Here is a 16,101-nt window from a genome sequence, read left to right as displayed (position 1 = left end):
GCAGTATCATGGCTACTTAAGAAGGGCACAATTAATGGGGACTTCTCCTGAGCAAACTGTTCTGGAAATTAGGGAAGAACATGGCTTGCATAGAGGAAAATCTTCTGTGGCTGCACCAAGACAAGTTCAAGAGGTAGCAATATTTGGCCCAAATCCAGTCATGGCTATAACTGAGGCACTGGTCACCTTCAGTCCAGATTTACATAATTAAACCTACTGAGAAGACACACAGGTATTGCCACTTCCTACAAAACCTCTTTCATAGAATCATAGAGTTGGAGGGGGCCTATAAGGCCACTGAGTCCAACCCCCTGCTCAATGCAGTTTCCACCAAACTATGACTGTTTTCCAAGCAGTGCCTCTCAAGATGAAGCCTCTTATTACAGTAGCTAACAATGGGACACTTCAAAAATGAATAAATTAAATCTAGCATTTGCAAGCACAATTTAGGGAAGAAAGAGGAAATTTTGAGTTCCTATTAACTTTACTAAAGGAAAATATAGATGCCGCATGAGGAAACAGAAATGCACCTGAGAAGAGACAATCCAAAGAGACAAAGCTCTTTACACAAAACAGATTTGATGCAAATACTGCTTCACAACAAGATTGGTGATGGGCAGATAGTCACAGAACTCTTAATAGCAATACCAGGGAGATGTGTTCTAGTCTAGCCATGTCTCTGACATACTAGTTTTCTAAATGTAAGGAGTGATTCATATATAGAGTACTTCAACAGAAGATATCGCATTTGTGCTATTAAATTCTGTTCTTTTTCAAAATGTGCAGACTGGCTCTAAGGAAGTTGTACTGATTCTAATGGGATTTTATGTCCATTTAGAAAGACAGGAAGCTACCTTATGCCAAGACAGATTATTGGTCCATATAGCTCACTATTGTCTACACTGGCTGGCAGCAGCTCTCCATGATTTCAGACAAATATTTTTTCTCATCTCTACTTGGAGATGCCAGGGTTAAACATAAGACCTCCTGCATGCCACTGAGCTATAGCCCTTTCCCCTATATAACTCTGTGGCCTAAGCCAGCTTCACATTCTCTCTTAATTAAGCCAAGCAAATATTTGTAGCTTACGAGCTCCCACTCAGATGCAATTAAATAAGTTCCAGAAATTTAAGCTTGCTCTTGGCATCACATATCTGAAGAGACCATGCCAATTTCTAGGATCAACTGATCCCTGAGCAAGAATACTTTCAGTCGAGGTGTGTGCCAGGATTTTTAAAATGCAGGAGTTGACTAAGGTACTTTTATATCTTCTGGGCAGGTCACTTCTCCACCAGTGTCTTATCACAAATGTGTTAAGTGTAAAGGCTGTCCAAGCAGAGCTTGTGGCAGAGAGGTATGCCAAGAGAAAGGCAATCTACAAAATGAGTTTCCATATTATGTACAATAAGATTGTCACCACCACACAGCACCAACTCAGCCACAGCAAGCCAGAATACTCTTACCAAACCTGTGTACAGCAGTTCCAAGTTTGCCAAAAGACAGCTGCAAACAATCATCAATGTTTTTTAATCCACTTAAGAGCTTATTGAGAGAATATTATTATCAAGAGAGCCAGTTTGGTAGGATGGTTAGAGTGTTGAACTATGACCTGGGAGACCAGGGTTTAAATCCCCACTCAGCCATGAAGCTCACTGGGTGACCTTGGGCCAGTCACTGCCTCTCAGCCTAACCTACCTCATAAGGTTGTTGTGAGGATAACATGGAGAGGGGGGAACCATGTACATGATTTTGAGCTCCTTGGAGGAAAGGTGGGATAAAAATGTAATAAATAAAACAATGACTGAATAAAAAAAGAAGGCCTGCATCGTATTACTCTTGTGATGCAGGTTCCAATTTCCCCAGGGTTTTATAGGTAATGGCTAGGCTGCCAGACGAAGTAGCAACTCAAAAGAGTACATGGCCCTTGTAAGTACTGGCCACTGCTACCAAGTGGCACTGGGGGGCTGTAGCTCAATTCACACATTACAAGCACAATGTGGCTGTACTGTGGTCTATAGCAACCCCTGCAGAACAGTGACTGCAAAGGCTGCTACAGAATATATACAGTAGGGTCCCACTCATATGGCAGGTTAGGTTCCAGACAGCTGCCGGAAAGCGAAAACTGCCGAAAAGCGGATCAGCTGTAGCGTGGGGGTCTGGAACCTAACCTGCTGATCGCACCAGAGGAGGAGAAGATCAGATCTTCCCCTCCTCAGACGGGATCAGCTCGAGCGGAGGAGTCTGATCGTGCCAGAAGAGGAGAAGTTCAGCTGTAACACGCTACAGCTGATCTTCCCCTCCTCCAGCGCGATCAGCTGGAGTGTGGGAGTCTGGCCGCCACCCAGGAGGAGATCAGCTGTGACATGCTACAGCTGATCTTCCCCTCCTCCGGCGCGAGCAGCTGGAGGGTGGGGAGCTCCAGCCCCCCTCCAGCTGATCGCCCCGCTGGCACCGTATTAACAGAACACCAAGAAGCAGGGCCCTACTGTATTTCAGACAGATAATCATACATTTGAGTAAAGGCAGAAGGAATTACTTTAAGGACAACGTGCACAATAGTCCCACTAATTCTTTCTATGTTGGCATAACTATGCAAAAATGTTGTGTGAAGAGTATACACTGTGTAAGACTCGCTGCTTCTTGAACCCTTTGCAATGCTTTGAAATTTTAAATTTTAAATCCATAATTTCACTAGGCAACAAAGCCTCATGTATCACAGTGCACTCAAGATTTTGCATACTTCTCCAGGCATGGAAAACACTTGCAAGGCAATCTTGCATTTGAATAAAATTTAACATGAGAAAAACAGCCAGCCTTAGATATAAGTAATGAGCTGCCCCCAAAAGAATCAGACTAATATTCTAGCCCGACAGTTTCAACTCCAGTTGACACTGGCTCTCCAGAATCGTTCATGGAGAATTTCTTTTCCATCACTGCAACCAGTGAGCCTGTTAAGTGGAGACCGCTGGACTGAGCACAGGGCTCCACGAAGCCAAAGCATACTCTCCTCCACTGAGCTGCCTACTTTCTCATCAGCTGTGCCACTCTGTATTGGCTTCTTCCTTAAACAGATCAGGTTATGTACTTATTAATTCATCTAAGCAAAAAGAGATACATTTAAAAAAAAAAAAAACAAGGAAGGGTAAGATGTGTATCTGACAATAATCAAAGATGAAAACACATTTTCAGAGTTCTATTTTTCCTGACATGAGATGGGGGGGAGTGGCAAGAAGTTCAAAAGGTTGCTGACCGTAAGTGAGAATATATAGTGGTTTTCCATTGGTGTCCATAGTGGTTAGGCAAGGAGCTTTCGGGGAAATTGTTCCCCATCGTTGCAATGCTGCTTCAAGAGACGGAGGCCAATTCGTAACCACGCCCAGCTGTTCCCCACGCATCGCCAACATCTGAGCTCCCTCTGGCTTTGGTTGGTTTGGGTCTGGCTGTTGAACTTACAGTTGTAAGAGAGTGTTATTGCATGTTTTTAACACCATGCTTTTTATACCTAAACATTTACTTCTGATAATGTCGTTTGAGAACAGACATTTGGTTTCAGAATAGTCCATAGAGAAGCCTCAGACACAGTTCAGGCATAAAGGCAAAACCATTGTGTGGCTGTTGGGAACATGCTCTGGCCTAGCATGCACCCCCCCCTTCAGCAGACTGTGGTAAGCATGGTTCATCCAATCTGAATGGCCAAGTTTCCACTTAGAAGTTAAGCCATTAGGCATACTTTAGCAGCACTGTTGAAGAGATCTTGAGAAGGTGGTTTAGAGATATCAGAAAAAAGGAATCAAATAGTGCTCTTCTTCCCACCTAGCAACAAGTAAGAAGCAAGTGTGTGGGGGGGGGAGGATATAGCAAGAGATCAAAGTAATGTATAATCCAAGACACAAATATTTTCAATGAAGTCACTTCACACAATCTGCTGAGTTGAGTGTTGAGAAATCAAGTGATGTACATGCAAGTATGAAACAACTCTATCCTGGCTTCTGGTCTTCTTTCATTCACCCCTCCCCCCACTTATTTTAACCTGGCAATCACACAACCCCTTTCTCCAAAAAAAGAATAAAGCAGGTCAATAGATCAAATGCATTAAAAAAGCTAGTTCGTCCACACTTCAAAGAGCTCATGCAATTAAAATCTGAGTTCAGAATCCAATATCTCATGTTGTGGAACTTTTTTCAGGCATAAAGAACGAACAGTACTTTTAGAAAGCCAATACAAAACTTGGTCAGGAGGGTCAAGCTATTTTACCTTCTAATAATTCTTCAAAGTCGTCTACAAAGAACTCTCGTAATGGGGGCCGTTTGGGTCGTTTTAGGGTGTTGACCAACTGCTGAATTTTTGCCGACACTCTGCTGCTTACTGGAACTCCTGCAGGAAAAAAAAAAACCAGACAAAAGTTTTTAAGCATCAGACATGCACACCAGCTCTAAGCAGAGGAGAAAGGCACATCAACCTGAAGGCAAATTCAAACAGGCAGGTTAGCTAATTGCATAGCTGTGACAGCTTGCTACTCTGTGAACCGGACTGTGCTCCAACATGGCCAATAGCCTTTTGCTGGCTTCACCTTTTATACCTGGGAATTGCTGGCCATGGGTTAACAAGAGTGTTCCAGCTAAGGTTCATTGTTACCAGGCATCTTCAGGCAACTAAAAGTGTATATGCCTCCCAGGGTAGAAATAAACCTGACCAGGGCTACTTGCATACACTCTGTCCTTTAGAAAGAAAATTTAGTTCTAGACGCAAGTTCTAATACCTCAAATCCCAATACCTTGAACAAGAAGCAGGGATTTTCACTGACTAGCTATGCTAGGTACCTACAGAACAATTTGTTCCTTTTTCTGAATTTTTCAGCTTCTCTGAGGTTCTCCTTTCAGTGCCTAAAAACATGCCAAAAACAGAGACTGCACGCTTTCTCCCCTTTCCTGGCCATCTTCCTGGCAGTAGCGTGAATGTTTACCTTTTCTCATCCACATTTTTTTAAAGAAAACCCTACATGTAATCAAACTGGAATAATCCTGCCATATGACCCATCCGGCCAAACATTCCTTGGGGGGGGGCTCATGCACTCTTCCACCATATTACATAATTACCATCACCAGTTTCCATAAGTTCAGCATTTCCATATTTTGGTGCCACTCTTGATGTTGAACCTTGTGGTCTTTCTACTTGTATTGAGTGTTCTGAGGTGTAAGTGGTAACATCTGGAGGCGCTGAATGATTTTCTGCAAAAATAAATGTAAACCTCTAAATAATTTCTTCATGCACATTTGGGCGGAACTCTTACTGTATAATCTATAGACTCATTCTATAAAATTCACACTTTTGTAAATGCTGCTGCTGTCAATACACTTTTGTATTTACTGTAAGATTTTGCTAAGAATCACCATGAAAATAAAAATAAAGTTTTGGGTTTAATATCCAATGACTCCAATTCAGAAAAAATGTAATCTTGCTTAAACCCTATAAAAACGTAAGAGCCCTTCTAGATTGCTATTATTTATTGCATTTATATATCACCTTTTCTCCTCGGAGCTCAAAGTGGTATACATGGTTCTCCTTCTCCTAATTTAATCCCCACAACAACCCTGTGAGGTAGGTTAGGCTGAGAGGCAGTGACTAGCCCAAGGTCACCCACTGAGCTTCATGGCTGACTGGGGATTCGAACCCTGGTCTCCAGATCCTAGTCCAACACTCTAACCACTATATCACACTGGTTCCAAATCCAGATCACACCAAAAGCTTATCTAGTTTACTATTCTGTTCTCACAATGGCCAACCAGTTGCCTATTCATTGATTTTATTCTATTTTATAAAATATGTAACTTCTTGACTGTAAATACAGCCTCTAAGCAGTTTACAAAGAATATAAAATATACATTAGAATTGTCAATAAATATTAACATTACAAACAAGTTTATAAAAAAGCAAAATGAATAAAATCAACAGTTAAATTTCTATAGAAAGCTCACAAGTAAGGCACGAGGGCAAAGGCATGCTCCTGCTGACGATCCTGGTATTTAGAGACACGTTGCCTCTGATACTGGTGGTAACATAGCTGTCATGATTACTAGCCATTGACAGCTAAATTGGCTTAAATGAGACTTGCGCACATCCTACTTTCCATGGATAGGCAGCACTTAACAGTACGCTGCTGTGAGGACAAGTAATGAAAGTGATATACAAGTTGCATAGTCAGCCTATTACCGATGTAGCCTCACCACTAATCAAGTTATGCACTCCAGCTATAAAGATATGCCATATAGTGTGTGTTTGTAGACATGGAAAATTTTTCTATACTCAAATCAGAAGCAGGATGAACATTAAACAAAAAATAATTTAGAGCATCCATAGATGCACTAACATTTAAGATGCACTAACATTTTTAGATTGGAAGAAGCAGGGGATGGGAGGGAGTCAACTTAAATGAAATAATTATTATAATGTGTTTTGTTTTTTTGAAAAAAGTAGTCTGTGCTGTTCCACAGGACCATGAAACTGATTTCATAAGTCCATTGAAGCTCTAAACATATCGTTTGCCTCAAATAGCAGCCTATTCCACAATGTAACAAGGCAAACTACTTTTGAAACCAAGGGGAATTGCAAAAATAGTTTGTGACATGGACCAGTGATACTGGACAGAGAGGGTCAACTGTTCAGTTTTTGAATGTGCATCTGAAGAAATGGACTCTAGTCCATGAAGGCTTATGCCACAACAAATCTGTTAAGTCTTTAAGGTGCCACAAGACTCTTTCTTGTTTTTACATTTTACCGAGTAGCACCTTGTGTCAGTTTTAGGCTGCAATTCTAGGCACAGGTAATTGGGACTAAGTTCCACTGAAATCACTGAAACTGACTTCCATATAAGCAAGGACAGGTTGACTGGCATGCAGCTTTTGGTACTGCAGCCATTGTTTCACAGTTTAATTTTATTATAAATAAAATCATTAAACACACGGACAACATGAAGGCTTTTATAATTGTCTAACGGGTGCATGACTTCTAACCATTTGAGTGGACCCAGAGAAATATGCTGGCCACTTGCCTATTTTTAGATGCAGTTGCTATTTCGATTCTTCTCCGCAACACAGACTGCATTTCCAGAAACCAACATGAGTGGGTGGGTGACCTGCCTTGTGACGTTTGTTAAACAATTCGCAAGCTAATCCTCTCCTTTCACAGCTCAGTAACCACCATGTTCCCCCAATTCCCCACCCCCTCGGTCGCTTTTCAGCTTGTACTCTGCACAGTCTTTTTGACTCATGCATTGCTCCAGGAGGGAGGAAGCAATACCATCTCAGGCTTAAACAAGTTTTCTGTTCAGAAGCCTAAGTGATCAAAAGTGCCATCCATCAAGAGGGAATAGTGCCATGCCGCTAAGCCAAACTGACACCATTACAAATAATTGACATTAAGCTTAACCAAGACAGAGATTTCTAAAAGGTATATATGCTCCATTATCTAAAGCTTCAAGATGTCAGCACTCAAAGTAGTCAAGTCCTTATATGAAACCCATCTCTGGGATAGCCTAATCACACCATCTACCAGCATTACTAGTGTCTCAGAAGATAATCAACTGATGGAAGCTCACAGTGGTGGCACATAAAACAAGCTATCATTTCCCCCCCAACCTCATTATGATTCGTATAATTTTGGTATCGGTCTCTTGCTGCAATTGCTTTGCACTTCTTTTATTTTGTTAGTCGCCTAGAACATGCCAAAGGAGAGTTAAAAATATATATAATGTACCGCCTTCAAGTCGATTCTGACTTATAGACTATGAATAGGGTTTTCATGAGGCTGAGAGGCAGTGACTGGCCCAAGGTCACCCAGTGAGCTTCATGGCTATGTGGGGATTCGAACCCTGGTCTCCCAGGTCATAGTCCAACACCTTAACCACTACACCACACCACACCACACAATGCAATACAATACAATAATTCAAAGCAATTACGTAACAATCATGGGGTTAAGCTATGGCCACCCATTCATTGCTGTGTATCTCAGGGCATCCATGTAAATAGATCCAACACAAATGGAACAGATCCAGGTATCCAGGTATAATATGGCATAATAGTATATCATTGCATAATGGCCATAAGTGGTCTGCAGGTAAATCTGCTAGTGTCACTGCTTGTTTGCCGCTGCCCTACTGAGAAAATGGCTAGTATGGAAGCAACTGAAGTAAAATTCTGCAATTATCCTTTGCATCATGAGTGGGGACTTTTAGCTTGAATATCTAATTTGAGGTTATTTCCAGCTTATTTATCTTTATAGTGTTTAAACGTTATCCTTGGAAGAAGAGTAGCTTGATTTTAAAAAAATGGAACAATTTAAAGTGCAAATTAGTGGAATTAGTGCACAAGATACCTGTAATATGTTCCTATAAGTATATAAACTTTAGCTATTTTGTACAATGAGAACTCATTATTAGTGCAGCTGGACTGACCCTTGTTTTCCTGTCTATATTCATGATCAAGTATCCTTTACCTCCCAGATTTTTGCAGAATAACAAACTATGCTAAGGGCAGATTGGGGGTCCTGGTGCACTTCCCAAAATATGCCTCCCTTCCCCCCAAAAAGGACCACATGAAAGGTATCACAAAATAAGTCTTGTGGGATCTTAAAGTCTAACAAATTTATTATGGCACAAGCTTTCATGGACTACAAAAAATATTCCAAGCTTATGCAGTTTTACAACTCTCAGCAAAACACAAGCAAAAAGCATTTTGCCAACTTTGTTAAACAAAAAGAAAATACTCTGTGCCTGTGCAGTTTCACATTTTAAGCTCACCTAATTCATCATGTCTTAGGCTAGTCACCACCTCACGCTGGTGTTGTAAAGGTACAGGAGATATAAAATGGCTGCAGAGGCAGACTTAGCACTTGTATCATAGACAACAAATTTTAGTTTCTTTAACCAGAATGAAGCATCTTTGCACTATAAAGGACCATGTTTTTCTGGGTCTCCTCTCCCTGCCCCCAGCAAATTGTACTAAAGAGATTTATTTCTGAGTAGACATGTATACCATTGTACTGTAAGTTAACTATACCATGAATCCTTAATGAGTGTCTGGACTTCAGCTCATTCATAGCAGCAGACATACCTAAGCCTCTGCAAAATTTAGTAGGTCTTTAGAACTAGGGAGATTCCAAGGACTAGAAAATGAGACACACACAGAAAAGTAAAGTGCACTAAATGGAAATGGCCTGCCTTCAAGTCGATTCCAATTTATGGCGACCCTATGAATAGGGTTTTCACGGTAAGCGTATTCAGAGGGGGTTTACCATTGCCTTCCTCTGAGGCTGAGAGGCAGTGACTGGCCCAAGGTCACCCAGTGGGCTTCACAGCTGTGTGGGGATTTGAACCCTGGTCTCCCAGGTCATAGTGCAACACTCTAACTACTAAAGGGGAGGAGAAAGCAGAAACTCTTCTGGATGTCAGGGATTCCTAAGACCTGGTGTCCAAACAACTCACTTGTTAATCACAGCTCTGTCTTCACACATTGGATGAAAACACTGAAAGGTGGGAGCAGCCAGGCTGACTCAACTCACAGAAATAGCTTAGAAATTTGCCTGCACATTTTGCTTCATAACTTTCCTTCTAGGAGGGCTAGAGACTTGTGTTAAAAAAATTAAAGCTTGCAGGGATTATAATCCAGGCATGGGCTATGCAGAATTGCCTTGTATTCCTCCAATTCACTATAAGATGAAGAGGGGCTTCCACTAGCACCCATTAGTTTGTTCTAAACTAATGGCTGCAGGTGGAAGCCCCTCTTGCAGGGCTGCCAGTCACAAAGTTCAGAGGAAGTGATGAAGTTAGCCAAGTGCCACCATCCGCTATGATGTAGTTGGAAGAATGACTGGCACTCATCCATCATCCTTCCCAGCTTAATTATACTGGCAGGGAGTTCAGGTACATGATACAGAGCTCTGATCAGTGCTGCTGCTACTCTGTTCTCTTTCCCACTCTCTCCCCCCTCCAGTCTTCACTGAATACAGGCCCTGCAGTAACTCATCACAAAGGTCAAGCTTCTATACAGCAGAGGAATACTGAATGCAAGCTTCACCATCTGCACCTGTCACTGCAACTTTTAGACTACCCAAAAATGTGTGTGTGTGAATGCATTTTGTATATTGCATCTGTCACTGAAATTGTGTATTGCATGCTTTGCATATTGGAAAGAGACAATTAACTCTGTAGATGTATGCACTGCCGAAATGGCTTTAAGTGACATACCAGACCCAAGATAAAAGTCATATAGAGAGCCTCCAAGCAATGCTAAGGATCCAACCTCTGCTATGAGAGCTCAGCAGCCCCATTAAGTAAAATTAAGTTGTTTCAGAAAAAAAAATACTCTGATCAACATATGTTGATGATAAATATAGGAACAGTGGCAGCTGTAGGACTTCAAAGTACCTCCTCCCTTCAGAAGCATATTCATTTGAATTGCCCCATATCCCTTTCTCTTTCAATAAATTCAATCTGTAAACCTACAAGTTCAAACACCTGCTCTCCAACAATAACTACGGACATTTCTGCCACTGGACCAAAACTGCCTGCATCGTTTTACTAAGGAAAAAAGCGACAATTCCCTGCAAAATTAAATTAAAATACTGCAACGGCATCTAGCTTCTGTTTGGGTGCAAATTAGGCTTTCATTTCACTTCAAACCTGAATGATGCTGGGGGGGGGGGCAGGATGAAGACAAATGACTAATTTGCCACGCAGCAGGTATTTTAGGTAAACAGATTAAGAGATGTGTGGTGCAGCAACAACTGGGCCAAACAGTGGCATATGTTTGGATACAATAAAGGCATCATGGTAATTTGCAACTTAAAAAACCACTCATATAAAAGAATACTTGGGCCGCTTGGAATGGTGAAGGGGGATGCGTTCCTGTCTGCTCTTCTCCCCTGATGAAGGCTGGAGTTATCATCTTGCATATTCTGCATAGTTTCATACACATCCCAGAAACCAATCTTGATCTGCCACAGAGGGTACACAAGCTCCAGGCAGACTGACCTTGGTGTTCCCCTTCCAGATTACTTTCAGGTGACTCTCTCATAATGAGGGTGGAAGAGCACTAAATTCGCCACCAGCCCTTACCAGCCTACTTTACCAGCTTATTTATACTGGCAGGGAGTTCAGGTACATGATACAGAGCTCTGATCAGTGCTGCTGCTACTCTGTTCTCCTTCCCACTCTCTCCCCCCTCCAGTCTTCACTGAATACAGGCCCTGCAGTAAAAACTGCACGGGCAGGCCTGCAGCAGAGATGACTAAAGCTCCAGACTGCATGCCTAAACTGCCTGGCATCACTAACTTAATTATGTCAGCCCCCCTGATGTGCACTTGTCAGGTGTGATAACGGGTGTCATGAGTCCAGGCATTTGGCTCACAGATCTGATTAGCAATACTCCTTCCATTAGCCACCGCCACCATGAGTAGGCAAGGGATTGGCTGCACTTGCAGCAGTGGCAGCAGCAATTATTCGGGTGATGTGCCAAGCAGTGGTGGCACTGGCCCCAGTGTGCCACATGATGTTACTAGGCCTAAGCACACACTCAGCAAGGAGCTTCCAGGCAACCACAATACCTGCATGAAAAAGTGTTTGTCATGACGCTTTGCATTTTTAGGCAATATTTTAAAATATCTTAGGTTTAATGCATCCCTAATACAGTTTTGTGGACATTATTTCTTCTTCTTCAGCTAGATCTACAGGTTGCATAGCTTGCAGCAGAGGGTTGAGGTTTTTAAGAAAGCAAAAATAAAACACTGTTAACAATGAAAAATTGTTGACATTTCAAAGATACCCAAGCGCAACTTACCATGGAATTGGGGGGGAGGGGCATTTATGGTTCCCATTCACGAGATGGGGAACATTTTAATCCACATCTGCATCTAGCAAAGAAAGCAGAGAAGAGGAACAAAGTTCTCCTCACTGTGTAGACCAGGGGGTGGAGTGGGAAGGGGGGGAGATCCTGTGGCCCTCCAGATGTTGCTGGACTCTGTTTCCCACCCACCTCAGGCAGTATGGTCAGTGGTCAGGAAAGATGTATTTTGTAGTCCAACAACATTTAGAGAGCCACAGACTGCACGTCCCTGCTATAGCCCAACAGCGAACCACCAGTTCTCTGCATGGTCTTGTGCTCACAGTATCAGTCTATCACTTCATCAACTGTACTGTGTATTTACCCTGAAAGCAGAACCCTCACCCTTAGCACTCCTCTGCAATGGCTGAGAATCAAGAGCAGCACAGCAGATAAAGAGTGCTGGACCTGGATTCAAGCTCCCTGTTCGTCCACAAAAGCCCGTGGGGCAACCGTGGGAGAGCTGCAAGTTCCTCTCTTTCAGCTTAACCTGCATCACAGGATTGCTACATGGGGGAGGGGAGGATGTGCACCATTCTGAGAACCTTGGAAGAAAAATGAGATAATAGCAAAAGGGAAAAAAAGTAAAACTGGGAGCTAGCCTTCGAAACTAAAAGTTTTCTTCTTCGGGGGGGGGACATTTATCAGGTCTTACTGCACTGTTACACACATTCTAATATTAATTTTAGAACCCCGAGTCATTTAAGGGTTATTTTGTTTGTTGACACAAATAAAGTCCTGAATTCATAGGACAAAGTGCCCACCCTCACTGGAGTTACACGATTCAAACATTTTGCAAATGAAAAATATAAAATAAAAACCCCGCCAATCTCTTGAGCCAGCTGAAAGGTGATCTGGTGCCTTGCCAGCTCTACAACCCTGTGATGAGCATTCTGGCCAGAATGCTCCATAGCCACCTTTCCATTACCAAAAATAAACCCTGCAGTGAACTGGGAATTCCCCTTTAGATTCCAGTTACTAGAAAAAAAGAAATGCTCACAGTCTAAAATTAGTTCCTTTACAGTAACCGTTTCAAAAAGCATAAGATCTAGACATCCAATACTTTCTTCTGCATGCAATACCATCTTCAGCATTTTGCTTTTCCAATGGCCACTAATTACCAAGAGCATCAACTTCTTTGTTCTAATAAAATTCTGATAGTTACAATTAATTGGCTCCAAGTTCAATTTATTTGATCATGCTTTCTATTTTTAAAAAAATTAGGCAGCACTCCTTTACCTACACAACAAACTCCTTCACTATCCTCAGCCTCCAGACCAATACGTGTAAAATGTACATCACCCAGCAGTAATGGGTAGAGAGCCTGTCAGCGTAAGACAGAAATGGGGAACAGGAAGAACATGACAAAATAATATATTTATTGAAAGACCTCCCTCAGAAGGCATTTTGGCAGTGTCAGAATGGCAGTGGCTAGAATGTACTGAGCTGGCAATACAAAAAATGTACAAGAAAGACTGTGAATGAAAACAAGTTATCCCACACTCTTGGTTGTGGGGTAGAGATCTGCCCCTGTTCTAGCTCAATAGTCTTGATCTAAATTTGGTTAGTCCACTGTATGTATTCATTAGGCACAACTGAGGCTTCTGATGTTAGGAGTCGTATGGAAGGTTTTAGCATTGCTTTCATTTCACAAGACTAAAACGTGTGAGACCACAGCAATACTTTGACACAAAGCATTTTTGATAAATTGTGCATGGAAGCTTATGCAACTACTATACTTGGAAGCTGGGCCTGGCAAGCCTGTTCCAACAATTAGCTGCTAATTCTGTTTTAATTTCTGTTTGGAACATTATATGTCAGTTTCAAGGGACTTAAAAGGTTAACTTGCAAATAGAAATTCATTGCCAACAACTGTTGTTGAATTACTCTCTGTACTACATGACGGATGTAATATTGGCCAAAGAAAACTATGTTCTTGTAATTACCTAGAAGCAGCTTCTTCATTTAATTGTGATGCATAAGGACTTGCTGTCAATGCATGAAAATGTCAGGCTTGTGGGACCATCTTGAACAAGCTTCATTATGTTAAAAATATATATCCCCACACAGAAATACAGGAGGATGAGCTTGGTAGCCCCACCGAGAGTATCTGGATTAAAATAAAAGGAACATGGTGGTTGGAATCTACTACCGACCACCCAATCAAGGAGCAGATGAGGATGAAACTTTTGAAAAACAAATTGCTAATGTTTCAAGCAGGCACGATGTAGTAGCAATGGAGAATCTCAGTTACCCAGATATCTTTTAACAGCAGGTATGTAGTTGACCAGGGTTGCAAAGGGTCATAGACCGTTACTTTTTTGGGAACAGGGTCCTAGCCAGGTCCCTACTGATGAGTCAATTAGCATGAAAAGGGAGCATGTTAGCCACTGAGAAAAGTCCTTGTCCTTTCATGCTGACTGGAGCCAATCAAAGTGAAAGGGGATGAGTCATCCACTGAGAAGACTCTTCTCAGCAGCTAACAAACAGCCTACCCTTTCATGCTGATTGGCTTCTAGGGATGTCTGTTGTAGAGTCTGCACCCAAAAGATGACAGGGACAGCAAGGGAAATGAGGGAAAGTGGAAAAGAGGGTGTGTGGTGTGACAATCATGAAGGGACCTTGCACTTCTGAATTTGTCACTACGCTACTGGTTGGGAGACAAATTCTGCCAAACACTTTCTCCAAGAAATTCCTGACTTGTGTTGCTGATAAATGTTCTCCTACAGAAAGTGGAGGAAGTGACTAGAGGATCATCTATCCTTGGCTTGATTCTAACCAATAGAGATTACTTGGTAGATGAAGTGGCAGTTATGGGAACTCTGGGGGAAAGTGACTATGTTATACTCGATTTCTTGACTTTAAAGGAAGCAAAAGCTGAGAATAGCCATATGTGTACTCTGGACTTCAGGAAAGGCAATTTTAATAAACTCAGAACAATAAGTCAGGTTTCATGGCAAACAACTCCAATGAGAAAAGGAGTCCAAGATGGGTGGGAGTTTCTAAAAAAGGAAATCTAAAGGCACAATTGCAAACAATTCCAACAAGGAAAAAAGGGGGAAGAGAGCAGAAGAAGCCAATGTGGCTTCACAAAAATCTTAGAAATGACTTGAAAACAAACAAAGGGCACATATAGGAAGTGGAAGAAAGGCCAGGCCATAAAGGAGGAGTACAGATGTGTAGCACGGAATTGCAGGGATGGTGTCAGGAAGGCTCAAGCTGAGAATGAGCTGAGGATAGCGAGAGATGCCAAAAGCAACAAAAAAGCTTTCTTCAGGTACATGCATAGTAAAGGAGAGAGAAAAGAGATGGCTGTTCAGCTACTCAAAGAGAATGGCAAAATGGTAACAGATGACAAATAAAAGGCAGAAGTGCTGAATTCCTACTTTGACTCAGTCTTCTCCCAAAAGAGGGTCTATGACCCTCCTGGCAAACGTGAAGTACAAGTTGAAGGGGGAGGATTGCAGCTTGAGATTGACAGACAAATGGTCCAGAAATACCTAATTACTCTAAACGAATCCAAATCTCCAGGGCCCAATGAACTACATCCTAGAGTACTGAAGTAACTGGCTGAAGAGCTCTCAGAACCACTGTGTATTATCTTTGCAAAATCGTGGAGGATGGGTGAAGTGCCGGATGACTGGAGGAGGGCTAATGTTGTCCCTATCTTCAAAATGTGCAAAAAGGAAGAACCTGGAAACTACAGACCATCAACCTAACACCAATCCCTGGGAAAATTTTGCAGCAGATTATAAAGTGGTCAGTCTTTAAGCACCTTGAAAACAATGCAGTGATTACTAGAAGCCAACGTAGATTTGTCAAGAGCAAATCTTGCCAGACTAATCTTATCTCATTTTTTGATTGGGTAACCTCCCTGGTAGACTGTGGGAATGCTGTGGGAATATATCTCGACTTGAGCAAAGCATTTGACAAAGTACCCCATGATATTTTGATCAGCAAGCTAGCTAAATATGGGCTGGATGGAACAACTATCAGGTGGATCCACAGGTGGCTACAGAATCATACTCAAAGAATGCTTATCAATGGTTCCTTCTCAAAGTGGGAGGAGGTAATGAGTGGGGTGCCACAGGGCTCGGTCCTGGGCACACAGCCAATGGTGCAATGTGGCTGCAAAAAAGGCAAATGCTATTTTAGGCTGCCTTAACATAAGTATAGTTTCCAAATTGTGTGAAGTACTAGTTCCCTTCTATTTGGCACTGGTTAG

The 16,101-nt window shown here is 42.0% G+C and overlaps 1 protein-coding gene across 6 annotated transcripts in view; it reads right to left on the bottom strand.

Moving 5' to 3' along the window:
- DIP2C (disco interacting protein 2 homolog C) overlaps nt 1-16,101 on the bottom strand; it is a 401,118-nt gene that overhangs the window by 105,385 nt on the left and 279,632 nt on the right. For all 6 annotated transcript variants that reach the window (XM_061585822.1, XM_061585823.1, XM_061585824.1 and 3 more), the window contains 3 exons: nt 5,097-5,228; nt 4,255-4,374; nt 3,251-3,448 (listed from right to left, as the gene is read on the bottom strand). In XM_061585822.1, the coding sequence (XP_061441806.1) occupies nt 3,251-3,448; nt 4,255-4,374; nt 5,097-5,228 (450 nt within the window). The remainder of the gene's footprint in view (nt 1-3,250; nt 3,449-4,254; nt 4,375-5,096; nt 5,229-16,101) is intronic.

Source organism: Rhineura floridana, chromosome 10, assembly GCF_030035675.1.
Source record: "Rhineura floridana isolate rRhiFlo1 chromosome 10, rRhiFlo1.hap2, whole genome shotgun sequence".
Lineage (NCBI taxonomy): Eukaryota > Metazoa > Chordata > Lepidosauria > Squamata > Rhineuridae > Rhineura > Rhineura floridana.
The sequence above is the reverse complement of the archived record's forward strand: the minus strand, read 5'-3'. Positions and strand labels throughout refer to the sequence as shown.